This window comes from Python bivittatus, unplaced genomic scaffold (assembly GCF_059951505.1).
Source record: "Python bivittatus isolate LINGU-HERP-01145 unplaced genomic scaffold, Pbiv_v1 ctg000020_np1212, whole genome shotgun sequence".
NCBI classification, from domain to species: Eukaryota; Metazoa; Chordata; class Lepidosauria; order Squamata; family Pythonidae; genus Python; species Python bivittatus.
In genome coordinates this window covers 58,121,140-58,148,768 of record NW_028277030.1, presented here as the reverse complement: position 1 = coordinate 58,148,768, position 27,629 = coordinate 58,121,140, and the positions used below count along the sequence as shown (strand labels likewise).

At 38.7% G+C, this 27,629-nt stretch overlaps 1 protein-coding gene across 1 annotated transcript in view; it reads left to right on the top strand.

Moving 5' to 3' along the window:
• The window catches only part of PDSS2 (decaprenyl diphosphate synthase subunit 2), an 85,635-nt gene that overhangs the window by 14,268 nt on the left and 43,738 nt on the right, over positions 1-27,629 (top strand). Inside the window, exon 3 of the mRNA XM_088139009.1 lies at positions 20,287-20,485. Coding sequence (XP_087995135.1) covers positions 20,287-20,485 — 199 coding nt within the window. The remainder of the gene's footprint in view (positions 1-20,286; positions 20,486-27,629) is intronic.

Sequence of the window (27,629 nt, the reverse complement as noted above, 5' to 3'; positions counted from 1 at the left end):
TTAGTTTCAGTACACACAAAATTCTACAAAGTCCAAATAACTTTTTACATGGTTCAATTTAATAATTTTATGAAACTGGTCCAAAGTAGTAAATGAGCATTTAACTACAAACATCTGAAGTAATACTGTCTCTTTTAGTAAAATGATAATTCCTCCTTCCTCATTCATATCATAGTTCTGATATTGAAACAGTAATTTCTGGATTTTTATCAGTTGGAATTACAAAATTGTCTTTCTCCTCATTAGAGGTCACAATACTAGGAACAGTAAAATAGCCAACTATGATTCAACAGTTTGGTAGAGGGGTAGGAATAAGTGCTTAAAATTCCATGGTTAGGTAACTTTGAAATTAAAGCCAAGAAAATTTCAGTTCTGAGCTTATATGCACTGTTTGGTAAATTTACAAAAATTGCTTGATTTGGTGCAGCTTAGTGAATTTGTGCCCCTTCATGGATCACTGCCTTGTCGTGGCGAAGGGGCTTGCGTAACTCAGTGAAGCCATGAGCTATACCGTGCAGGGCCACCCAAGACGGACAGGTCATGACAGAGAGTTCTGACAAAATGTGGTCCACTGGAGAAGGAAATGGCAACCCACTCCAGTATCCTTGCCAAGAAAACCCCATGGACAATGTCAAAAGGCTAAAAGATATGACGCCGGAAGATGAGCCCCTCAGGTCGGAAGGTGTCCAATATGCTACTGGGGAAGAGCGGAGGGCAATTCCAAGTAGCTCCAGAAAGAGTGAAGCGGCTGGGCCAAAGCCGAAAGGACGTTCAGCTGTGGATGTATCTGGAAGCGAAAAGAAGGTCCGATGCTGTAAAGAACAATATTGTATAGGTACCTGGAATGTAAGATCTATGAACCAAGGCAAGCTGGATGTGGTCAAACATGAGATGACAAGATTGAACATCGACATCTTGGGAATCAGCGAACTGAAATGGACGGGAATGGGTGAATTTAATTCGGGTGACCATTATATCTACTACTGTGGGCAAGAAACTCTTAGAAGAAATGGAGTTGCACTCATAGTCAATAAGAGAGTGGGAAAGGCAGTAATGGGGTACAACCTCAAAAACGACAGAATGATCTCAGTGCGTATCCAAGGCAAACCATTCAATATCACAGTCATCCAAGTCTATGCCCCAACCACTGATGCTGAAGAAGCTGAAGTTGACCGCTTCTATGAAGACCTACAACACCTTCTAGAACTAGCACCAAAAAAAAATGTCCTTTTCATCATAGGGGATTGGAATGCTAAAGTAGGAAGTCAAGGAGTAATCGGAATAACAGGCAAGTTTGGCCTTGGAGTACAAAATGAAGCAGGGCAAAAGCTAATAGAGTTCTGTCAAGAGAACAAGCTAGTCATAGCAAACACTCTTTTCCAACAACACAAGAGACGACTCTACACATGGACATCACCAGATGGTCAATACTGAAACCAGATTGATTATATACTTTGCAGCCAAAGATGGAGAAGCTCTATACAGACAGCAAAAACAAGACCAGGAGCTGACTGTGGCTCAGATCATGAGCTTCTTACTGCAAAATTTAGGCTTAAATTGAAGAATGTAGGGAAAACCACTAGACCACTCAGGTATGACTTAGATCATATTCCTTATGAGTACACAGTGAAGGTGATGAATAGATTTAGAGGATTAGATTTGGTAGACAGAGTGCCTGAAGAACTATGGACGGAGGTCCGTAACATTGTACAGGAGGCAGCAACTAAAACCATCCCAAAGAAAAAGAAATGCAAGAAAGCAAAATGGCTGTCTGATGAGGCTTTACAAATAGCTGTGGAAAGAAGGAATGCGAAAAGCAAGGGTGAAAGGGAAAGATATAAGCAACTGAATGCAGATTTCCAGAGAATATGAAGGAGAGATAAGAAGGCCTTCTTAAATGAACAATGCAAAGAAATCGAGGAAAACAATAGAATGGGGAAGACTAGAGATCTCTACAAGAAAATTGGAGATATGAAAGGAACGTTTAGTGCAAAGATGGGGATGATAAAGGACAAAAAAGGCAGGGACCTAACAGAAGCAGAAGAGATTAAGAAGAGGTGGCAAGAATACACAGAAGAACTATACAAGAAAGATCTTAATGTCCCTGATGTCCACCCTGGTGTGATCACTGACCTTGAGCCAGACATCCTAGAGAGTGAAGTCAAGTGGGCCTTAGGAAGCATTGCTAACAACAAAGCTAGTGAAGATGACAGTATTCCAGCTGAGTTATTTAAAATACTAAAAGATGATGGTGTTAAAGTGCTGCACTCAATATGCCAGCAAGTTTGGAAAACGCAACAGTGGCCACGGGATTGGAAAAGGTCAGTTTACGTTCCAATTCCAAAGAAGGGCAATGCCAAAGAATGCTCAAAGTATCGCACAATTGCACTCATTTCACATGCTAGCAAGGTTATGCTCAAAATCCTACAAGCTAGGCTTCAGCAATACATGAACCGAGAACTACCGGATGTACAAGCTGGGTTTCGAAGAGGCAGAGGAACTAGAGATCAAATCGCCAACATTCGCTGGATCATGGAGAAAGCACGAGAGTTCCAGAAAAATATCTACTTCTGCTTCATTGACTATGCAAAAGCCTTTGATTGTGTGGATCACAACAAACTGTGGCAAGTTCTTAAAGAGATGGGAGTACCAGACCACCTTACCTGTCTCCTGAGAAATCTGTATGCGGGCCAAGAAGCAACAGTTAGAACCGATCATGGAACAACCGATTGGTTCAAAATAGGGAAAGGTGTACGACAAGGCTGTATACTGTCACCCTGCTTATTTAACCTATATGCAGAGTACATCATGAGAAATGCCAGGCTGGAAGAATCACAAGCCGGAAGAATTGATGCCTTTGAACTGTGGCGCGGGAGAAGACTCTTGAGAGTCCCCTGGACTGCTAGGAGGTCAAACCAGTCAATCTTAAAGGAAATCAACCCTGATTGCTCATTGGAAGGATCGATAATGAAGCTCAAGCTCAGATACTTTGGTCACCTAATGCGAAGAGAGATCTCTTTGGAGAAGACCCTGATGCTGGGAAAGATTGAAGGCAAAAGGAGAAGAGGACGGCAGAGGATGAGATGGTTAGATAGCATCACTGAAGCAATGAGCATGAAACTGAGCAAACTCAGGGAGGCAGTGAAGGACAGGAAGGCCTGGCGCAATATGGTTCATGGGGTCACGAAGAGTCGGACACGACTTAACGACTAAACAACAACAAGAACAACAAGTGAATTTGTAGACCTTTATCTTTAAAAGGCTTGAGTAAGGTCAAGGGTTGTATGAAAGAGATTTAACTTGCAACTATACAAATGAGAATAAAAATCTTGAAAAATTTAGGGATAACATTTTTAACTTAAGTATCCTGCTGCAGATACTCTTTTATTTTTACTTTGATTTGTGAAGTGTCATGAACTACATTTCCTCATTTTGTCTTTTGACAAACTTAAATGCCAGAAATGAAACTTGAGATTCTCAGGAAATGTTCACTGAAATGCTCTATAGCTGGGATTCACAGTTTGGTTGCGCTTCAACTTGGATGAAGAGTGGGTGTTTCTATCACCAGCTTTTAATAGAATTTTATATAATTTTTGGTAATGTATTTCAAGCCTGAATGTAGTGCCATAATAGCTGTTAGCTGGCATTCATTCATTTGGTATGTTAGGAATTCATATTTTTGGCTCATTTAATAGTTCTGGGGTTCATTGATTGGGAAAATGATGGCTCTATGCAATTAGTGAAAGTAAAGTGATTTTCAGCAGAACTGAAGTAACTATGAAGAAATTGCTGCAGTTCTGAAGAACAGGATGATTTTAGGAAAAGTTGAATTGTAAGGATGAGGCTAGACTCAGCTGCATATATTATAGTAATATATCATATTTATGGGGTTGTTAATTGGTCTTTGACTTCTAGATTTGTTAATGACAGGCCGTAACAATGAATTCTAACCCCTGTTGCTGCACATTAGGACACACTTACTCACGTTCTTTCTTGCAGTTTTGTTGGCCTAATCCATCTCCTCAGCAATGTTGCCTTTTAACTAAGATATATGCTGCCAGTGACATATATCCTGAGGCACAATTAATTACTAAATGCAGAAGTGCTTAACTCTAAGCTGTTCTGCAGTTTTTGGTGCTAACTACTCCTCACAGAATAGATTCATTGGAAAGACATAAGTGAAAAGGTTACTTGTACAATGCATACGTACTAGAAAATTATTAAGAGAAGATGGGACTGGTTTTAAAACAATTTTCCCTTGCTGCAAATAGTAATGGGCTGTTCTTACCGGAATTACAAAACTGACGAGGATTGACTCCTTTTGGCAAGCGCAATGGTTGTGATCTTGATCAGGGACTTGTGGAAATGTCATTTTTTAAAGAGGGCTTAGATAACGATCAGGTCATATTGTAGGCCACAGTATTGCAGGATTACATATAGATTTAAAAAGTTCTCAAACTTTTGCTCACCATGGTAGGCATATGTATGTAAGTATAGGCTCATGTGGACACTGCATCAAGTATACTGAAGCAGGTTAGGTAGGTAGATATTTATTTTATTTATGAAAGCCAGCCAACTCCAGAAGACTCTGGGCCACATACAACATTAAAAGCAATAGAAACCAATAAAACAAAATAAAGAAAAGAAATAAAGAACAGTGTGCCTCCTGGAAGAAAACATTCAGCTAACATATAAAATCCTAAAATCCCCAAAGAGGTTCACCATCCACCCAATCCAAGGCCTGTGGATTAAGCCAGATTTTTTAAAGACTTTTAAAGGTGGGGAGCATACAGGTAGTCCTTGCTTACCAACCATTCGTTCGGTGACCATTCTAAGTTATGATAGTGCTGAAAAAGGAGACTTACAACTGGTCCTTGAAATTCTGGCCTTCACAGCACCCCTGTGGTCACATGATGACAGTCTAGGCATGTGGCAATTGGTTCACACATACAATGGTTACAGAGTCCTGCAGTCATGCGATTGCCATTTGCAGACTTCCCTGCCGGCTTCCCACAAGCAAAGTCAATTCGTTGCAAGTCGTTCTGGTAAGTTGCTCACACCCTCCCCCAGCCAGCAGCAGCCACCCCTGGCCCTGTGGTGCTCACAGGCCACTTGTGTACCCTCCCCTGCCCAGCAACAGCCATTCCCAGCCCTGCCATGCTCACGCCGTGCCTTACCTACCTGCCGGCCTGCCGGACTCACTTAACAACCTGCAGTCCTCACTTAACAATGGCAGTGGGGAGTGCCAGGAGTGCCACCACTAAGTCCTGTGACGTCATGCTTTACAACCACATCACTTAGCAACGGGAATTCTGGTCCCAGTTACCATAGTTAACTGAGGACTGCCTGTATGTGTCTCTGGGGGATGCTGTTCCAAAGGGCAGGTACCATGACAGAGAAGACCTACTTCCTGGGTTCTGTCAGATGACATTCTTTAATTGAAGGGACCCAGATCATGCCCACTGTATCTGATTGTACGTGGTGAACAGAAACCATCAGAGATAAGCGGTCCCTCAGATAACCAGGCCCTGTGCCAAAAAAGGGTTACAGATGAGAACCAGCACCTTGAATTGCACTTGGAAGCTAACTGACAAGCAGTGCAGCTTGCAGAGCAAGGCTAACTGACAAGCAACCACATTCTGGATTAGCTGCAGCTTTTGTAGAGCACATTGACATAGTCCACTCATCAGGCGACTGGGGCACGAGTGACTGTCTGGAGAGCCATCCAGTCCATGGACATGCCCAGCTGGCACAGTAAACAAATCAAGGCAAAGGCCCTCCTGGCTACATATGTCACCTGCTCTTCGAGCTGGAACTACGAGTTCAGGAAAACCCCTAAGCTGCACACCAATCATGAATGGGGAAGTGCTACCCTGTTGCTAACGATGGAGAATTTCTGGGATGGCAAGAATGTGATTCTTCACCTACTTTTACTTAGTATTACTGTACTCTGTAAAATACGCCAGCGCTCTGAAGTGAAAGTGTCAGTGGAAAAGTATAATTTTTAAATCTTAATTTGCCATTTAGTTATATGTGCCCAACAAAACCGATCAGTTGACCTAAACCAATCAATCAATCAATCACTGGACTGTTAGGGAGGGACAGAAAGCTTTATCCATCCAGCTGTACTTTTGTGTTGAGCATGGAGAAAAGGAGGGGTTCCCTCTGGAGGAAGCCCACTTCATTTTATGCTGGGTGGAGAGGAGGGATGTGGGACTCAGCCTTCCTCCCCCAGTTTCCTTACCTATATTGTAGATGGTGTTTTGGTATTATTAATAATTTTGTAGATATGTTTCTGTGAGATGTCTCCAATAAGACAAAACTACAGTACAATGAAAATAAAAATTAAATTAAAGCACCTTTTTAATCTCAGCACTATTCCTGATAAAAGCTCCCTTGCACCACCACCACCAATAATACCATCAAACAACAACATTTACCTATCCCAGGTCCTTGGGAAGGACTTGATAGGTGGATAAAAATGCCAAATCCAGTCTAAACCTCTGGCTGACTGTGCGTCCAGCCATCATCATCATCATCATCATCATCATCATCATCATGTATCAAGGAGCATAGGTGGGTGTGGAATGTTGCAAGTACACCAGGCAGTTGAAGAAGAAAAAAGGGCATTGGAAGAATATCTGAAGGACAGTGAAGAAGATGCACTGAAGCTTACTGAATACCAAAGAAACCAAACTGGCCTACAAGAAAGACCAAATGAAGAAGAGAAAAGAGACATGACAAGGCAAAGTATTACATGGCCAGTATATTAAAAAAAACTAGCAGGCAAAGCAGATAACAAGAAGACCTGACAATAGCTAAGAACAGGAAAGTTGAAGAAAGAGACTGAGGGGCTAATTCTGACTGCACAAGACCACCCCTTAAGAACAAATGCATACAAAGCCAGAACTGAGAAGACAGCAACAGACAGCAAATGCCACCTCTGCAAAGAAGCTGAAGAAACAGTAGACCACCTAGTTAGCTGCTGCAAGAAGATCACACAGGCTGACTACAAACAATGGTATGACAAAATAGCAACAATGGCATATTGGAATATCTGCAAGAAACATTGCACTTTACACGGGGCTGCCCTTGAAGAGTATCCAGAAACTTCAGCTGATGCAAAATGCAGCTGCGTGAGCAGTTATGTGTGTTTCTAGTAAAACATTACTACTACACATTACACCTCTGCTTTGCAAGCTACATTGGTTACCAGTGTGTTTCTGGTTCCAGTTCAAGATGCTGGTGTTGACCTTTAAAGTCCTTCATGGCATGGGGCCGAGCTATCTGAGGGACTGCCTCTCCCCGATTTCATCTGCCCATCCTATCAGATCTAGCAGAGAGGGCATGTTACGGGTTCTGTCACCTAGGGAGCTACATTTGGCAGACTCCAGGCGGCGGGCCTTTTCTGCTGTGGTGCCTGTGTTGTGGAATCTTCTTCCCTCAGAGGTGAGTTGGCCTCTTCATTGTTGAGCTTCCGGAGGTCCCTTAAGACTTGGTTATGCCAGCAGGCCTGGGGACCCCAGGGGATGGGGGAATTAGTGAGGTGGCTCCCTTATTTTTAACAACCTTTTATTCTCTGTTCTATTTCGATTTTTATATTTTTAATGTATTTATTGACTGTTTTTAGCTTTGTTAGGTGCTGTCCAGAGTTGCCTGTGGTGAGATGGGCAGCTATATAAATTGGTTTAATAAATTTGTTAATAAACTGGTGGAACCACAAACAGACAAATCAATAGAAAATGAAGAGGCTAAAGTGCTCTGGGACTTTAGAATTCAAACAGACAAGCACCTGCCACACAACACCCCAGACTTAACAATTGTCTTTGTGTGGATACCTGGAGACAGCAGAATAGAAGAGAAAGAGCTGGAGAAAATCACAAAATACAAAGACCTGTAAATAGCATAGAATGACTGTGGCAAAAGAAAGCAAAGAGAGTCCCAATAGTTATAGGCGCCTTGGGTGTGATCCCGAAACATCTGGAGCACCACTTGAAGACTGTTGGCATTGGCAAAATCACCATCAGTCAATTGCAAAAGGCAGCTTTACTTGGAACAGTTTACATCCTGTGACGATACCTTTAACACCATCAAAGAACAACATCTGCCTATCCCAGGTCCTTGGGAAGGACTCGATAAGTGAATAAAAATGCCAAATCCAGTCTAAACATCTGGCTGACTATGCAACCAACAATAATAATAATGGGTTTTAGTGAGTAGATGGCCTTAAAATTGAAATTATAAAATAAATGATCATTTGTAGGTGTTGTTGAACAAACTCAGCCCCCCAAAACAGTGCAGAATGTCAGCCGGAGTAACAGGATTTGTGTTTGTGCCTTCGAGTCAGTGTTGACTCCTGGCGACTGCCTGGAGTAGTCCCTGCAGTTTTCTTAGCAAGGTTTTTCGGAAGTGATTTGCCCTTGCCTCCTTCCTAGGACTGAGAGAGAGTAACTGGCCCAAGGTCACCCAGTTGGCTTCGTGCCTAAGGCAGGACTGGAACTCAGTCTCCTGGTTTCTAGCCTAATGCCTTAACCACTGCACCAAACTGGCTGTCAATAAGAATTAGCTGCCGCAAATATTCCAAGATGCGTCTGATTAATATGCCTTTGTCCTGAAGGCAGCAGCGGTTTCATCGCTCAGAAAGGGTTCTTATCCTTCCTCGCTGCTGATTAGAGTAGCACCCTGGTGATGGGGGGAGGAGCTCAAAGACCCCTTTAACTATTTAACATCAGTGCATTTATATTACAAGACCCATCTGCCTCAGGATTACATTTTGCCAAGAGCACAGAAAACTCTCTTCTGGAAAGGTAAAACCCCTGCCTAAGGGAAGGAGCTAGAAGACAAAACATCATTAAATGTTGTCAAGAAAATGTGGGGTGCTCTTGATATTTCTGTAGTTCATCACTTACTGCATATTTTCAGGATCTGCCTTTTAGTGAATGCTTGTTCTCAAAGCCGTAACCACCGCCATTTCCTGGCAAGAGTTTTTCTCCTGTTGGTGCTCAGAACTGGCAAGGATCCATTGTGCCTGTTTGAGATATTAAAATGTACAGGTTTAAAATAAACATTGTGAGTAGGCTTAGACTGTTGAAAAAGAATCACCCTGATCTAAGTGTTTTTTTCTTTTTCTTTTTGTGGTTTTGAACAATGGAGTCAATTAACATTTTAAAGATTTACACTGCGACATTTATCTCTTAGAAACTCAGTGAAAAGTCTCTATAAACAATTGGAATAACGGAGCTTCTTTGACCCTTGTTAGAAAGTGAACATTGTGATTGTGCAATTCATTCAGAAAGCGTGGAAAACATTTTTTAAAAAATTACCCTGCAACACAGGATTTACATGTACACGCACATTTAAGAAAGAAATGTATTAATAACCGGACCAGGATAATTTGTGATGTATTTTCTCCCTCTGAGCGTTTGTTTCATAGTTTTGAAGTGAAGCAGTAAGATTGGCTGAACTTCTGCTAGCGTCTTGCAATAATATATTCTTCCCTCATATGAATAAGGGAAATTTTTATTACCCTGTTTTTATCATGTGTTTGACTCTTGGGATGCTTAGCTGTCTCATCTTGCTTGATTTGAGGAATGAAACAAATATTTTGAAACAACTGCCACTTAAATTCGAAAATGTATTTCTGCTCATGCATTGTTAGAACTGAATCCGTTGGTATTATCACTTTTCTGTTACGCTGATATAGTTATGTATTTTAAAAGCTGTGTGGAAATATTTCGGGGAAACACTTGGACAGATGAGCATCTGTTCACAGCCTTGGTAGTGTCTGTACATAATTGGCAATGCATATTAATGGGAATCTGTTTACTTTCATTCAGTTTGTCTCATACAGTCACTGCATATAAACTTAACCGAGTTGTTTAAGCTTGAGCCGAAAGCAGAATGCCCTCCCTCCAAAGAAACTACGCAAACAAATATCACACACACAAAAAGAATAAACTCTGCAAGGTTACAGTCTGATTTCCAAATACTTACGAACATAGTTGCTAGTTGTCTCATTTTTTTTCATTATGAGGAGCAGCGGTGCAAAGAACTGTCAAGTTGGGGCTACCAAGGCTAAGGAGGTCACCATATGCAGGTCTGATGCCTATTCATGTGATGATGGCATTCATTTTGTTTTAAGCACTGTTCCCTTTATTGAAATGTTTGTGTCAGCTTTTGTTAAATTTGTTGAACTTTTTCTTTGGCAAAGTTGGTCCCTGATTATCACATGGGTCACCGACCTTTGGGGGCCAGTGGGCACATTGGACTGTTGATAGCCTATCCTAGGTATTCAAAGAAAATAGCTGCCATGGAAAGAGGGGCTTGTCCATTCAGAAAATGGCTGCCACAGTTGGTGTGTCCACTGTAAAATTCCCATTCATCAGAATGCAGACCTGCACAATTTCTTGATACCATTTCCTCAAGCCTTACCTGGTACTCATTATCTCCTTGCCTATCTGCAAACAAAGTGTTGGACTGCAGCCACTCAAAAGTTTTACTTTCTAACTACAGTGGGGCAAAAAAGTATTTAGTCAGCCACCAATTGTGCAAGTTCTCCCACTTAAAAAGATGAGAGAGGCCTGTAATTTTCATCATAGGTATACCTCAACTATGAGAGACAAAATGGGGAAAAAAATCCAGAAAATCACATTGCCTGATTTTTAAAGAATTTAAATTTTAAATTTAAAGAATTTTAAAGAATTTTAAAGAATTTAAAAATCATGGTGGAAAATAAGTATTTGGTCACCTACAAACAAGCAAGATGTCTGGCTCTCACAGACCTGTAACTACTTCTTTAAGAGGCTCCTCTGTCCTCCACTTGTTACCTGTAGTAATGGCACCTGTTTGACCTTGTTATCAGTATAAAAGACACCTGTCCACAACCTCAAACAGTCACACTCTAAACTCCACTATGGCCAGGACCAAAGAGCTGTCGAAAGACACCAGAAACAAAATTGTAGACCTGCACCAGGCTGGGAAGACTGAATCTGCAATAGGCAAGCAGCTTGGTGTGAAGAAATCAACTGTGGGAGCAATAATTAGAAAATGGAAGACATACAAGACCACTGATAATCTCCCTCGATCTGGGGCTCCATGCAAGATCTCACCCCGTGGGGTCAAAATGATCACAAGAATGGTGAGCAAAAATCCCAGAACCACACGGGGGGACCTAGTGAATGACCTGCAGAGAGCTGGGACCAAAGTAACAAAGACTACCATCAGTAATACACTATGCTGCCAGGGACTCAAATCCTGCAGTGCCAGATGTGTCCCCCTGCTTAAGCCAGTACATGTCTGGGCCCGTCTGAAGTTTGCTAGAGAGCATTTGGATGATCCAGAAGAGGATTGGGAGAATGTCATATGGTCAGATGAAACCAAAGTAGAATGTTTTGGTCTAAACTCAACTTGTTGTGTTTGGAGGAGAGAGAATGCCGAGTTGCATCCAAAGAACACCATACCTACTGTGAAGCATGGGGGTGGAAACATCATGCTTTGGGGCTGTTTTATATAACAAAGTATATAACAAAGTATTGAGATGAACTTTTGATATTGACCAAATAATTATTTTCCACCATGATTTGCAAATAAATTCTTTAAAAATCAGACAATGTGATTTTCTGGATTTTTTTTTTCCATTTTGTCTCTCATAGTTGAGGTATACCTATGATGAAAATTACAGACCTCTCTCATCTTTTTAAGTGGGAGAACTTGCACAATTGGTGGCTGACTAAATACTTTTTTGCCCCACTTATATATATATAATCAGTTGAATGAAAGTTGCAATTTCATTGAATTGAAATTGCCCCCAAAAGTAGTGGTATTAGTTTCAGCAAAACTAAGTATTATACTCTTTTAAAGATTAAGGCCAGTCTCTGAAAGCATATGCCATGGACATTAATTCATCTTTATGATGCCAGAAGCTTCTTCATTGTGTTTTGATGTTTCCTCACTTGGACTTGATTCTTTGTTTAGTAGTATGTATTTGTTGCATTTTTAAAGGAAATTCAGCATCCATACCTAACTCAAAATAAATGTGAATGATAAATTTAGACTATGAATTTTTAAACTGTGTAGTTTAATTTGCTTAACTGATGATCGAATGTTTGCAACAAAAGTTAGTATATCTTTTTTGGTTTCAAAAACCAATTTTTCTCCTCTAGAATGTCACTTTTAGAAACAAAGTATGTCCATGGTTTGAAGCTTATACTTTTATTTTATACTGTTAATTGGAGGCATAATACGGGATGAGATAGTCTTACAGATAATTCTGCCCCCAAACATGCTGAGCACCTGAGCTTTAGTGTACGCCTGTAAACAAATTGGTACCAATAAAGCTGGTATAAGTACCAACAGTGTGTGGCAAGTCCCAGTTACTCTCTGCCATATTGAAATCAATTATAATATTTGCAGATTTGTCAAAGACCTGCATAGATTGTTTTATGACAGTCTGCCTTGGAAGGTGCTGCCCTGATATCAATGATTATGGCCCTGGCACAGGTGGCTGACCAATTAAATTAGTAAAAAGTAATCATACCACTATTGCTACCTATAGTAGTGGCAACAGCAACATAAAGCAGGGGTGCCAAATTCAACAGCACCTGAAGCTACAATTCTTTCATGGAAAAGTATGCTCCCATCCAGAACAGCTGTATCGTACTTAGATCACCTCCTGCCACCCCCAAACAGTAGATCTGTCTTATCTGGATTAGGTCTCACTGTTTAGTTTTCTGCAGATGTATTCAAATAACACTTAGGGAAAAAGAAAAACATAACTATTTTGAGCTTTTGCTAGTTTAAAGTACATTTATTTAGAACAACCTAACTCATTTTTAAGGTATCAAAAACTATATTTTGTAAGTATATTCCTATTGTCCCACTTAAAACTCTGTTGAATAATTCTTTAAAATATGTAAGAGACCTTTGATCCACTGTTGCTATATCATAAAGATGCAGGATAATTTTATTCCTGATCATAATGGTTTTAACCTTGTGTACTAATTTGAATTTGCTTGTGAAAGTAGAATCTTAAATGAGATACAAATGAAGAAAAAATTGCTAATGCTGGCAATATATGTCTAATGAGTACTGTGTAATAAACCATAACCTCTTCAACAATACTATAGAAAACTGTATGATTATTTTGGATGGATAGGTCCTCGTATATGGCTCATTACCATCTGGCATAATATGTATTGATATAGTCTGTAATTGTGAACTATTTGACATGCTGTTTTTAATAAATGTGACTTGCCTGGTTAGGATTTGTATATAGGGACATGTAACAAGAGAATTACAGACTGTCAGATGTGCTACACATCATGAGAAGTAGAATGAAGGGCTACATCAGGTCCCAATCCAATATCCATGTATGCAGATAAAGGCCACCTACACAACTAAGCACCACCTATTGGGATCCACCCTCACAGTTCCTCCCCATCTCTCCCCAAGAACAGATGGCCTGATCTGTCAGTTCTGAAAATGAGGATTGCATTTTGGGAGTGTGTGCTTGGAATAGATCTAGCCTGAACAGGTGATGCTGGTAGTAGTTAGAGGCATCTCTGCCAACCATCTGTGCTGCATTACCTGACCATGCTGGATTAGGGCTTTCCCCTCTTTCCTTGTAGCCATCTGTTTGCAGGTGGCTGCCTTGATACCAGAGTCTTGTTTTTTCCATCAGACACGCATATTCTCATGTATATCATTATTCCAGGCACCATAATCTCGGTTTTATTTCATACGTTTATTTCATTTTCATATGTTCTTTTCCAGATGGATATACAACTGCGTCTGTCAGTGCAGCAGACATCATTAATACAGCAAGTCTGTCCATCTTTTGTAGTATTTTCTGAACTAGGTGTGGAAGTTTGCAGGCAGAAAAAGGAAGGGAAAATCTTTTGCACAAATGGAAATTCACTCAGTGGAACTTTGTTTGCAAAAAGGCTAAAGACTTTCTGGTTAACTAGTCTTGCTTTTCTTTACTAATTTTACTTAAGTTACATTATCTCATAGCAGACATTGTATTAAATATAGTAAAAATACCTAGCAGTTTCCTTTCTTAATTAAAAAAGCTCCTGAACTTGATGCAAATTCCCCAGTTCAGCTGTTTGCACTTTGAAAAGTTTATTAAGTAACTGATTGCACCTGAGTATAGATGGCAATGTATCTTCAGCGAGCATGCCATAGAAAGCAAAGGACAGAAATTATCCATGCTTGCAATCAGTAGTGAGACTGCACTTGGATTACTGTGTATGCTTCTGGTCACCATACCTTAAAAGAAAAAAATTGCCAAGCTGAAGAAGGTGCAGGCCAAAACAGGCCATCAAAATGATTAGGAGGTTAGAACAACTTCCATTCAAGAAAAAAGGGTCCGTTTAAGTTTGAAACAAGGGTGGCTTAATAGAGAAGCAGAACTATATAAAATCATGCATGGTATAGAAAGTATAGAAATAATGTTTTCAGCCATTAAAACTAAATGGAACATTCAGAATGGATAAAAGGCAGTCATTCTTTATACAGCGTTTAGTTTTGCTATGGAATTCACTGCCATCAGATATATTAGACAATTTTAAAAGGGGACTGAACAAATTAATGACAGATTGGGTTATCGTGGCTGCTAGACTTAATTACTATTTAATTTACTATTGCTACCTTCCAAATCATAGCATTCCTTAAATACTAGCTTCTTGAGAAACAGTAATGCTGAAAGCATGGTTCTTCTTCTGTTCATGCTTGTGAACTTCCTAAAAGTTGGTCTGATACATTCTTTGTATATTTTGTTCAGTCCCTTTCTTAAAATCTACACACATAGTGTGAATGAGAAGGTCAGTCTGGTGTGATGGTTAAGGCACCAAGCTAGAAATAGGGAGACTCAGTTCTAGTCTCAACTTAGGCATGAAGCAAGTTGGGTGACTTTGGGCCAGTCACTCTCTCTCAGCCCTAGGAAGCAGGCAGTGGCAAACCACTTTTGAAACTCTTGGCAAGTAAATCGCAGGCAGTAGCCAAGAGTCAAGACTGACTTGAAGGTCCCCGTGCCAAAAAGAGAAAGAAAAATTTAAAAATAATTGAATGAGAGCCAACTTTGTTGAATTAGAATGATTGTGTGGAAATAAATTTTAATAAGTGTGAATTATTTTCATGTAATTTGCAATTAAATCTGGCTTTAACTTTAAAAAAAAATTATAAACAAAGGAATCTTAAACATTTTGCCTAAATGAGTTTTTGTTCTCCTTTTTTCAATGATGTATTACTTCCATTAAGAGCTACATTATTTGATTATATAACTTTTAAGTAACAATTAAATTTCAAATCTTTTCTCTCTGTCAACATATATTTTTGTAGTATTTGGATTCACAGTAACCACCCATCTAGTGAGCTGAAAAGTCCTTGCCTGCTCTAATAGCATACCAGGATCTGGAGTTCTTGTGCAATAAGTTGGGCCCCTAGTGAAGAAAATCAATTTTATGTTCCTTCATTACATTAGTTCAATGTTATTTAGACTTCATGTAAGCACCTACTCCTTTTAAACTTTCTAGAAATTTTTATATATGCCCACTTCACATCTGTAGAAGATACAATTAATAGTTACAATGCAGAAGGAAAAATGGATAGGGAAGGAAAAGGAAACCAAGCAAATTGAACAACTAGTATTTACATAATGATTGCACAATATTCTAGTGGAATTGCAGTTGGAGCTAATTTCTGGGGAGAGGAGCAAAATGACAGTTGGTCCAAGCCTGATACAGTCTAGTAGAAATACTGAGTAATGCTTTTTCAAAAAGACCCACTTGAGAATGCAACTAATAGAATTATCCAGAATGAAGTAGTTTATGTGTGGAGTACTTTGTCCCCCCCTCTCCCCACTTGGAATAAGCTGACCTGAATGTTCCAGGGATTGCTTGCTCATTACTGGAAGTCTATCATCTGGGACCTGAAGTCGTTTTTGATGTTTGAGATGCCATCTGGCCCCGAAATGGGCCCACTGAAGGGGGGAATGGAATGTTCTGGGAGAAAAAGACATGCTTCAGAACATAAGTTACCTTTTTCATAAAACTAAAACCTAATACATGCTAACATTAACAAAATTATTTGAATAATGAACACAAATAACATAAATATTACAGATCTTCCACCCTCGGTAGTGTTTACATTAGTTAGTAAATACTGTGTTTTGAATATATACAGCACACACAATATGCTGTGGTTACATGCATAATTCTGCTTGTATGGGAGAAGAGTTGGTTGAGGAGACTTCTGAAACAGGAACATCCAAACTCAGAGGTGTTGGATTTGATCCCTATATGTATGTTTCAATAAAATAAGATTTTAGTTTTACTAGTAAGATTATTTTTAAAAAATATATGTAGGCATCCAGTACAGTGATACCTCGGGATACGAACGCCTCTGCTTGCGAATTTTTCAGGTTACGACCAGCTCTGGCCCCAAAATTTTACCTCGGTTTGCGAACTCCGCCTCGGGGTACGAGCCATTTTCCGCCTGTGCCACGTGGTCCGCGGCCATTTTCTGCCCGTGCCACGTGGTCCGCGGCCATTTTTCCGCCCGTGCCACGTGGTCCGCGGCTGTTTTTCCGGCCCTGCCGCATGGTCCGCGGCCGTTTTCGCGCCGCGCCGGGCTGTTTTCACGCCGCGCCGGGCCGGGCCGTTTTTGGGCCGCGCCGCGCCGGGCCGTTTTCGCGCCACGCCGGGCCGTTTTCACGCCGCGCCGCGCTGCACCCGGCCATTTTCGCGCCGCACCACGCCGCGCCCGGCCGCTTTCCGTGTGGTCCGTGGACGCCAGAACGGATTAACGGTAATTACATTGAACCTTATGGGAAATTGCCTCGGGTTGCGACCAAATTCGGGCGGAGGGCGGAACGGATTAACCGGAATTACATTGAACCCTATGGGGAAATTTCCTTCGGGTTACGACCAACTCGGGATACGCCCAGAGTCACGGAACGGATTAAGTTCGTATCCCGAGGTACCACTGTATTTGAAAACATTATAAAATTATAAAGTTGTTCGTCTCAACTTATTTTTTAATTATTTGTTTATTTTTATTCATTTTGTTGTACACTGTAATGAAATTTCCAGAATGCATGCTGACATAACCTTTTTTTTTTTTTTGTCTGCGCTCAGTCGTTACCGACTCTGCAGTGACTGCTTTGGACGAGTCCTTTGCAGTTTTCAAGGCAATTGTTTTCGGAAGTGGTTTGCCAGAGCCTCCTTCCTAGAGCAGAGCCCAGGTGGCGAGCGCAGGAGGCGGGGTTTCCGTTGCTTCGCGCCCTTTTTTTTCGGGTGAGCGCAGTTTCGCGCTTACCGGCAGCTGCTCCTGACTCCTGTGCAAGGCGCCGCCAGCATTTTTCCTCCCACCGGAGTGAGAGTACCCATTTATCTACTCACGTGAGTTTTCGACCTGTTGGGTTGACAGGAGCTGGGGAGGAAACAGGAGCTCACCCTGTTTAGCGCGAAGGCTGGACTCGAACCGCCGAAGCGTCAGCCATTTCTGGCCGGCAACTTTCAGCGTCATTAAGCTGCTGCGCCACCGCGTCCCCCGACATAACCATATGATTTGATTATTGCTGTTATCAATGCCCATTGATTACTACATAACCTGGTACTGACCACAGGACAGGGCTCTTCAAGCGGGAATAAATATTGAGAGAACTCTAATATCTATCAGTGACGGATTATTACAGGCTGCATTTTCTAAGTGATTCTTTCCTTTTGTCTCTCAATATGTATCTATAGCCATAGTTTTCATACATAAGTATGTTTCCTTACCTAATGGTAGAAGTATATGTCACAAGTTATTTATTGTTTGGATAAACACAAAAATTAATCAAAATAAAACATTTTTAATTGAAGCTGAATGCTCAGTAATGCTGTGAAAGAAAAATCTTTGGATCTTTTTCTCAAAATGGTACATCATATGTAGCAGAAGACCTTGTTCCATTAATTTCTCATTTTCCATTTTCCATAGTGAAAGTGAACAAACAGGCAAGAAAGTGACAATGGACCATGGCCATTTTTCCATTTTAACTAGGAACTGGTGTGGGTCTTCCGGGCTGTGTGGCCGTGTTCTGGAAGTTTTGTTTCCTAACGTTTCGCCAGCATCTGTGACCGGCATCTTCAGAGGGCAGGAGCACAGACAGCAGCAGAACTGTGAAAGCCTTCGATAACTAGGAACTATTTACTGTAGATTTGGGGGCCTGTAGGCTGGATGGTGACTCTAGATATTCTGGAAATGTTTAAAGTTCCTGCCTTTTTCCAAAGATGGGATTTAAGCTGGGAGAGGCAAGGAGAAGTTTGTTTTTTTCCCTCTGTTCCATTTTAGATATTCAAAATACAAGCACAGGCTGAATTGTCAGTGGTGTTTTATTTCTTATCAATACTTCTTTGCTCAGTGAAATGTAAAAATGGGACTAAAATCTCTTAAACTTGGCCTGTGCAGTAAAGATGAACAAGGTGAATATATTCAGGCAATTCTTGAAGCTATAGTCTTCTGTAGGCTAATTGCAGCTTTTTAAATGTCAAAATAATGATCAGTTAATTTTAAATAATGACTATGAGATAATAGAAGCTAATAGTTTGATTTTAAATGCAGAAAGTTAGCTGTGTTTTTGTTTGTGTTTAAATCTTGTCATGTTCCTTCAACACACTATTTTTGGCACTCTCTGTGTACAGATATTAATTCAGATTCATTGTATAGTAGTATATCAGGCAAAAGTTATTTTAGTAGGACTGTTGCCTGTGCAATTAATGCCTAGGAATCACATATATGATTTGATGATGACTGTTTATTCTACATCGGAAAAGACATAAGGGTAAAGCTACTGGAAGTATCTGATGCAGTTATTAATTTTGAAATGAAATAAGTGCAAGGGACAAAAGGCTGCCTAAAAGTCATTTAATTAGATAATTATTAATTATTTGAATGCTCCAGGATTTATATGGAAATGTTTTTCTTAAAACATTAATCTGAACTGAACTGCTGAAAAAAAATCCGCTGTTCTGATGTTCTGTAGGAGATCTCCAAATCTTTGGAAATTGCCTAGAGCTATTTAATAATTTCAGACTTTACCATAATTGTATGCTGTTTCATTTAAAAATAATGGAACCTGAAGAGGAATTGTAATGTGGTTAGCTAAATGTTATAGGTACTATTTGGAGAGTAAACAGGAAGGAAGGGTAAAATGGAATGAGAGACTTGGAAAATATTACATTGATATATCTCTTGAAGCTTTGTATGATGACCTGTACAGAGACGATTTTGTTTTCTTCATTAAAAGCTTAATAACGGAAGAAAAAGAACAGTAGCAGTTTGGGTTCAATAACTAAGGGTGGTGTTGCAGGTCAAAAAAAAAAAGAGCCTGTTCTCCTCAGGATATTAATGTGTACCTTCGATGGGAAAAACGAGCTATCTGTTGAGGAAGCTGCAGCTTTATGTCCTCATCACTAGAGATCCCCATATGCCCTTGGATCTGCAGAAGTCAGAAATGGCAGATCTCAGTTGCTGAGACCAGAGGGCTCTCATTTGCTATTCATGGCAGGTATTCAGCTCAGTCTGCCCAGAGCAAATCTGTTTAATGTTGATCAGCTGTCCATCTGATAAGTTGAATTGATATGGACATTTTCCTGGGAGGACTGCCCTGACAATGACAGCAGGAGCATCAGGATGCCTTGTTAGTCTCTCTCTACTCCCCCTCACCCCATCAACAGTAGAATATATTAACCCTTCCTTAGACCTTGGGTTGTAGCAGAATGCAGTTTTCTGTTCTATAATATAGATGGCTTGTATTTCTATCTCATCCTGGAAGACAGCAAAGTTTAACATTGACTAGAATGTTTCTGTCACATACCACCATATGTACCTCCATAATTTGATACATGGCAATACTACCCCTAGCTATTGAATCAGAACTACTACTACTGAAATATGATACAAAATGATGATATGCACATGAGATTGTTTTAATTTGGTAAATTTATTTCTTTAGTTTTTTCTTAATAATTGCTGTTGTATTAAAATTGTCAGTCCACATCTGAAGAATGGAGGAAGGATTTTAACACCATTTTCTGTTTCAGGTTTTTCAAGAAATAAAGATTCTACTTCAGATAGAAAGAAATGTAATCAAAGGAGACAGTTGGGCAAGATAGGCCCAAACAGAGGGAATGTTACATTTACACTGATAAATATCCAGTTCTGCTCAAAGTTTTTTTTATAATACCTGTGAATCGTGCAGTGGTTCTGCAACTGATTGAACTATGTCTGATCTTTACTTTAAAGCCAACGAACTCTTGCAGAGATCACAGAGTTGATCCACACAGCTTTCCTTGTGCATCGCGGAATAGTAAACATTGCTGAACTGACATCCTCAGATGGAGCATTGAAAGACATGCAGTTTGGAAATAAAATGGCTGTCCTGAGTGGTGATTTTCTTCTAGCAAATGCCTGCACAAGCCTTGCTCAGCTGCAAAACACTAAGGTATAGTAATGTGATTTCTGTTGTTTTAAAGCTGTTCTGCTGCTGCTTTGTGTGAGCTTATTTTGTTAGAAATCTTTGTCCTTTGAGGCATGAGATGTCACTTGAAATTGTACATGCTTCCCCATCTGAAATTTTACTAGATATGAAGTGTCAGCTATGTCAGATGAACTAAATATATAAAATTTATACTATGAAATTTTTTCTTAAACTGATTCTCAAAGAATCACTGGCGAGATTAGTAGGAAGATCTATCCTGCTGTAAGTAGAAAAAGTGAATTAAAGTACATGAATTACAGCAGTTTTGATTCATCCTTGAGCATCTTTTCTCATGGAAAAATGTAAACATGTGGAACAAGTGAATACTGGTAGGTTGGCAGCAAACGTTCATTAGTAGAATAGGATTTTTATAAGAAGAATGATCACAGGAATCGTAGGCCATGCTGTCTGTTTCATTTAACATACCCAAGTTATAGTCCATAAACATATTTTTTGCAGGTATCGTCAAACATATATTGTGTGAATTGGCTTGTTACCGAATCTTTTTAGGGAGAGGAATAGCCATAAATCTCAATAAAGTAGACATGCTTTTTGTTACTCTGTTATCAAGTACTGTATCTAGGCAAAAGATGTAATTATTTTTAGCTTGCCACAATTCAGACTTAAACACAGTGACCTAACAGAATTACTTGACTTCTCAACTAATTAAGCTGCCTGTTCTGAAAGTTATGCCAAAACATATTATCACTTTGTTCCTACTTTTGACACCTAAATACTTAAATAACTTCTATATAACCTAAGTGGAATCCAGTCAGTTTATTTATCAGCTCATTCTCTCATGTCTTAAAAGTTTGAAAGTTGCAACATAAGCTATAAAATGCTTGACAGATTGATTTGGTATTGTAAAAGATACCTTTTTAATTTTTGTATTTATTGTACAAATATGTTATCAAAAGCCATGAAATTCTTTCTCCATTATTTTTCTTGCCATGTAAAATGTAGGTGCAGCCAGTGTACTAACTCATTAATTATATTTATTTACTTACTTTCTTAATTACTTAGGTTTATATGCCACCTCAGTTGCAACCACCTCAGTTGCAACCAACTCTTAAGCTGTGTACATTCTAGTTGGGTAAACATGAATACGGTAATAAAATATAGCAGTAACATAATTCAAATCACACTATGCCAAGGAATAACAAATTGTGTAAATAGTCACTTACTACAAGGGGCTTTATTGTCATGATTAGTTCCTTCTAAAAGAAGCCTTCTGGATAGTACTACAACTGCAATCCTATACACACTGAACTTGATTCTCTCATAAGATTGAATGCCTTGAATTTTTCCACATAGCTCAGTATTCTGCCTATAAAACAGCTGATTCTTAAAACCCTTAAATCTGATGACACAATTTCTTAAGTGTTCAGCTACATAACATGGATAGTCATGAATTTGAGAGTTATACTCGTTATCTTTTAATGCTTCTATTCTTCAACATCTTTTCTGCATCCTGCTTGCCTTTCCCATTTGTTATTTATAATCCCTGAAGAACTTCAGTCTTAAGTTGGGGACCTGTAAGAGATAAAATTGATACCATGCGCTCCCCACTTAAGAAAATTTGGTTTTAACATATTACAGACAGATATAAAAAAACAGAAACCTGCACTGCTCTTTGCACACAGGGCCATAGAATATATCTTCATTGTTTTTTGTTCATCATTCTATATTGCTCACACTGGAATTTTATCTTTAAAATGGCTGTTAATCAGGATCTGACGACTGCTTTCTTTACTGCACTTGGAGAAATCTTACAGGATAAATTCATGAAAGTTCTGTTTCATTAAGTGTTCTGATCTTTTGAATCTTACTATACCAAATGCCATACCTATATTTTGCAATCTGTTAACAAGGACAGTAAATACATTTAAATAATGTGTTAACTAATTAGTAACAATGCTAGCCATGAGAGATTACAGTGAGTGAATAAGCACATATTTGTTTATTGACTATTATTGTAAATAGTATAATATACATCTAAGATTTCTAGTGTTACTTTGCACTATAAGTCCAAAATTGATTATATCATGATCTTATAGCTAATTGTCAGAGCTTTTTTACAATGCATTTATCCTATTTCTATCAAGGCTGACAATTAGATGTGAAAATTTGCAGTTATAATGAAATGCAGAGCTATTTTATAATTATCAAGGGTAAAATTAGCGAAGTCAATTATTTTCCCTTTAGATCTTTCCAAGTAGATGTTAAAAGTGTGCAAAATAATTGCCTTAGGTAACACTATGATTCTTAAATAATTGTTATTTTAAGAATTGTTGCTAATCTTGTCACAATGTACCTCTTTGCAATAGTACTATATAAATATATCACTTTGAGTGAATCTGTACTGAAATGTCAGTTATGAATTGCAAATTGCATGCAATTGGAAGCAAAACAGATTGTATTTTCAGTTTTAAATCATGTTATGGCTTCCTTAATTCTTGCTATGCACATACCTTTTTCATAATGATTTATGGACATTGTGTTTAGAAAGTGATAATTTCAAACTTTTTTGGCCTAATTTGAACTAAAATTACTATTTTCAGTCCTGTAATCCTGTTTTCTTGTTTTTTTCATCATGCACTGTGTATCAGCTATATTAACGTGGTGCAATTTCAGAGTGTAAACAGGGCTGTCAAGTTCATTATCTCTTGAAAAAATATATAGTTAACTTAGAGATAAAGTATCTGATAGTTGGGAGCATTCTGAAGCAGAACAGTGGGATGTTACGGGGTGGAGGGAGAGAAGAAAACCCTGTTCTGTTGGATTTTACTCCTCCTTGCATATTTATTTCACTACCTTAGTATCTCTATTCATTAGTTACATTTGCTCATTCATAAATGGATGTAGATTGTATATGAGTTTCGAGAGATAAGCATGTACCAAATACAGCTATTAACCTAGGTGATGGTTTGTTGTGTAACTTGCTAAAAATGACATGTAGGGGTATACAAAGTTTTGAAATCACATTGCATTCAAAGCATGAATCATTTGCAAAGTGTTGGAACAGTTGTTATGAATTTGACAGAACCGTTTTAAACTCAGATGGGGTGGTTTCGACTCAGGTGGTTTGCATTCAAAGTGGGTTGAACACCACTAGTAGCCTGTACCCCATGGATTAAAAAGGTATTTATAGTTGGCTTCTTGGATAAATCCTGAATGGTGTACATTGGAACTTTTAAGATTGTGTTATAAATAACAAGTAAAAATGTTATATGAAACATAGCATTTCATATATGCGGAATAGTTTCAACTGATAAATATGAGACAGTATTGTTTTGTTAAACATTAGTTGTTTAAAAATAACCAATTACACAGATGTACTACTTATATAGTGGATGAATTTCCATATGCTAACTTTACATATTTCTAAAGGCATAAATATGTTGCTTACCAAATAAACTGTTTGTTTACATAAATACCATTGATTTATGCAAACAGAGTTTCCTTCTGCACAGAATCCAATAAACTATTTCATTTGTAAAACAAACTGGCAGTGTTGAGAAGTTTCTGATTTTAAACACAACAGTATCAGCTGTATCCACATAAAGGGTATTCTGTCTGTGAAGATACTTTGGATATAGACATGGTTGTGCTTGAAAGACATTGTTCTGTTGTCTTGAGTAGCTTTTTTCTCTGGCTTGTTCCAAATGGAGCACTCTGGTTTGGATGATAAGCTAGCAAATCATACATAGGGCCATCTGTGGTTTCCTGGCAATGCTGATTGGTGGGAGGGGAATTTTGGCTTGCCATGATGCTTGAATGCAGTGTTCATATGGCAGGTCTAGCCAAAAATTCCAGTATGAATGAAGCTGGTAGAAAATACTGATGTATCATAAATGGCCATGTCAATTTAAGAATCTGTAATATATGGCCAACTTAGTTTAATAATAAGTAGATTTGATTGTGAAGTTAAATGGACAGAAATAAAAAATAATAATTGCATATTTGGTATCCTGCTGTATGACATTCTTGCCATTAATTTAAACACTAGATATGGTATTGGTGATTGGAAACAAAAGAAAAGAAACAAATATTAGTTTTAATTAAACCAATGATTCTCATTCATGTACAAATACATAACATTATCCAATTAATTGGGTGTATTTGTCATGAGGGATATTCTAAACCTTTATTTAATTATATTTTTGTTGGGTATTTCGTGTGATCTGGGGGGCAGGGGCATTTTTGAGTTAGTCTTGAGTCCTGGTGAGTGCTTGGACAAGTTCACACAGTTTTCTTGGCAAGATTTTCAAAGTGGTTTGCCCTTGCTTCCTTCTGAGGGCTGAGAGAGAGAATTCCCAGTTGGGTCTGTGCCTAAGATGGGAATGGAACTCAGAGTCTCCTGGTTTCTAGCTTGGCGCCTTGACTCCTACACCAAATTGGCTCTCTGTTTCTGTGATGGGAGTACTTAAAAATTAGCATGCAAAATCATGATTTGGTATACATGACATTTTGTGAATTTGAAGGGTTAATGGTTACAAATGCAGCATAAGCTTGTTTGTTCTTCAGTATATAAGAGACCTATCTTTTGGGGGGGGCAGCCTTTGAGTCAGTGTTGACTCCTGGCGACTACCTGGACAAGCCCCTGCAGTTTTCTTGCAAAGATTTCAGAAGTGGTTTGCCACTGCCCCCTTCCTAGGGCTGAGAGAGTGTGACTGGCCCAAGGTCACCCAGCTGGCTTCGTGCCTAAGGCGGGACTAAAACTCACAGTCTCCCAGTTTCTAGCCTGATGGCTTAACCACTACGTCACTGCTTTCTGGGCAGTGAATGCTAGCAACAATGACTGCTGCATAAACTCAATAGAAAAATATAATTTGTGATTTAAAATTCAGACAAGTCATTACTACAGAATTATAGAGGCTTTTAGTAGGTTTTTCAAATGAAAAAATCAGAATTTCAGTGCCCTCTTCTGTAGAGAAAGTATAGCCATACATGGCTATTGCAAGCCACTTAGGGTGAAGTTTCAGGAAGCCCATCAATATTGAATAGTTCTCATATTTTTTTGCCTGATTAGAGATAAACAATATTTTGTAATCTCTGGAAGCCCAACAGTACATCTTTTGTCCATTTTTTGAAGATTAAAAACTTACTGTGTTATTGAAGGTCTCAATAAAAAAGAATAGATCTCATCTTCTGGAGAGTTTATATTAAGTTTGTAAGCATTCTGATATCTGAACATTGCCTTATTGATCTTACATTTAATGAGAAAATGACTGCTATATCTATTAGCAGTTTTTTCTGTATTTTAATTCAAACTTCTAAATTTCATAGGAAAGTAATGTTAATTAATAATTAATTAATTATGTGTAACATTGAATTGTGGCTTCTTCCAAGTTCAAAATCAATCCCATCAAATAAACATTAGATTTTAACTGCCCCCATTTAGCTAAATTGCACTGCATGGCAATAGCAATATACTTTTGGGTTTGTTATGTATCATACTGCACATTTTAATTTGTACTGCATTATTATAAGGTTCATAATAACTTCAGGCCAAAATTTACTTAATGTTTATTTCTGTTTTGAAATGGGTGGTCAAAGACTGACTTTCAAGTAATCTTATGTTTCACTAGTTCACTAATGAATTTAGTGGTTACATGTTTTAGGGAGGAAAGTATGCAGATGACGTAATAAAATCGATATAGAGATGAAATTATAATTACCATAGCATAGTGGCACACCTTGGGTCAATAACAGAATTTTACCAGAAACGTTATTATTTAGATGTATCATGTAAAACCATTACAATTTTAATTGTTAGCATAACCAAACCCTTGATCCTGAAAAAAGTATTTGGGGGCATATTGTGAATAATGAAATCTTGGTCTGAAATCACTTATAAGATACTAAGGTGAACAACAAGCCAAATGCAGCTACTTGGGAAGGTAGAAAATAGGATTAACACTTGAAAAAGTGTATATTGATCCAGTTGAAGCTTATGCCAGAAGTAATGTTTCATGACTAGGTGGTATCATTAAGCTTCATATCATGAGAGAGAGACTAATTTGGCAGTTTAATGGCATTTTGTTTGCCAAAAAAAAAAAAAAAAAGCTTTTTCAACACCTTCTTGTTACTGTCTCTGCATCCTTTGAAAAAGTGTTCCTGATAGACCTGGTACCATATGGAACAGTGTTAGATACTGTGTGAAGGACTACAGATGTATCATCAGTGGGGGAGAATTAAAGTACTCCTATATCAGCAGATGACTACTGCTACTGCTGGGACCTTGTTGGATCCAAACTAGTATGTTTCAACATCCCTGATTACTCGGAGGGATTTCTAATGCATTTTACTTCTTCTCCTCATTAAACTCAAAAAGAACAAAAAAACCCTAAAAGCAGTAGTATTGGTTTCAGTACATTTGTAATGGAATAACAAAATGAGACCCTAATTTACAAATTAATGAGTACATTCACATATGGGATGCTGTGGATCCCCGAGAGAAGAGAAGAAGGAAGGAGAGAGAAACCTAGTATACCAAATTGGACAGACCTGGTGCCCAGATTGCTTGGTGACTAGAACTATCCAATACAATAGATGTATTCCCTAGTGTTGTCAACACTTATTTTAGAGAGCCAGACTAACAAAATCTGGATTACTATGAGATGGCAGCAAAGAGATACAGAAAACTCTTTGCTATCATCAAGAATTTGCAGCCCAGAACTGGTAGTCCTAGTTTTTTAAAAAAGAAATAAATGTGCATCCAGGCACAAAATACACAGTTCCAGAGCGAACATGCAAGTTACATGTCCAGTGTAAAATTTCAGTAATGCAAGCATATTATGCTATCTGAGAAGAAAGAAATGAGCAATGTCAAGTAAGCTCCAAGCTGCAGAGAAGTCTAGCCATTTCTTATTGTAGAAGACACTCCCCACTAGATCCACTGTGACACTCTACAGAATAGTGATCAAAATTTCCACAATGAAGAGAAAGACAAGACTCAGTGATATTATCCTACACATTGGTCATTCCAGGAAGGACTAGGAAAGACTCCAGTCTGAAATCCTGGATAGCTGCTGGCAAGGGATGTAGACAGTATTGAGCTAAATGGCCCAGGGGACTAGCTCAGTATAAGGTATACTAGCTTAGT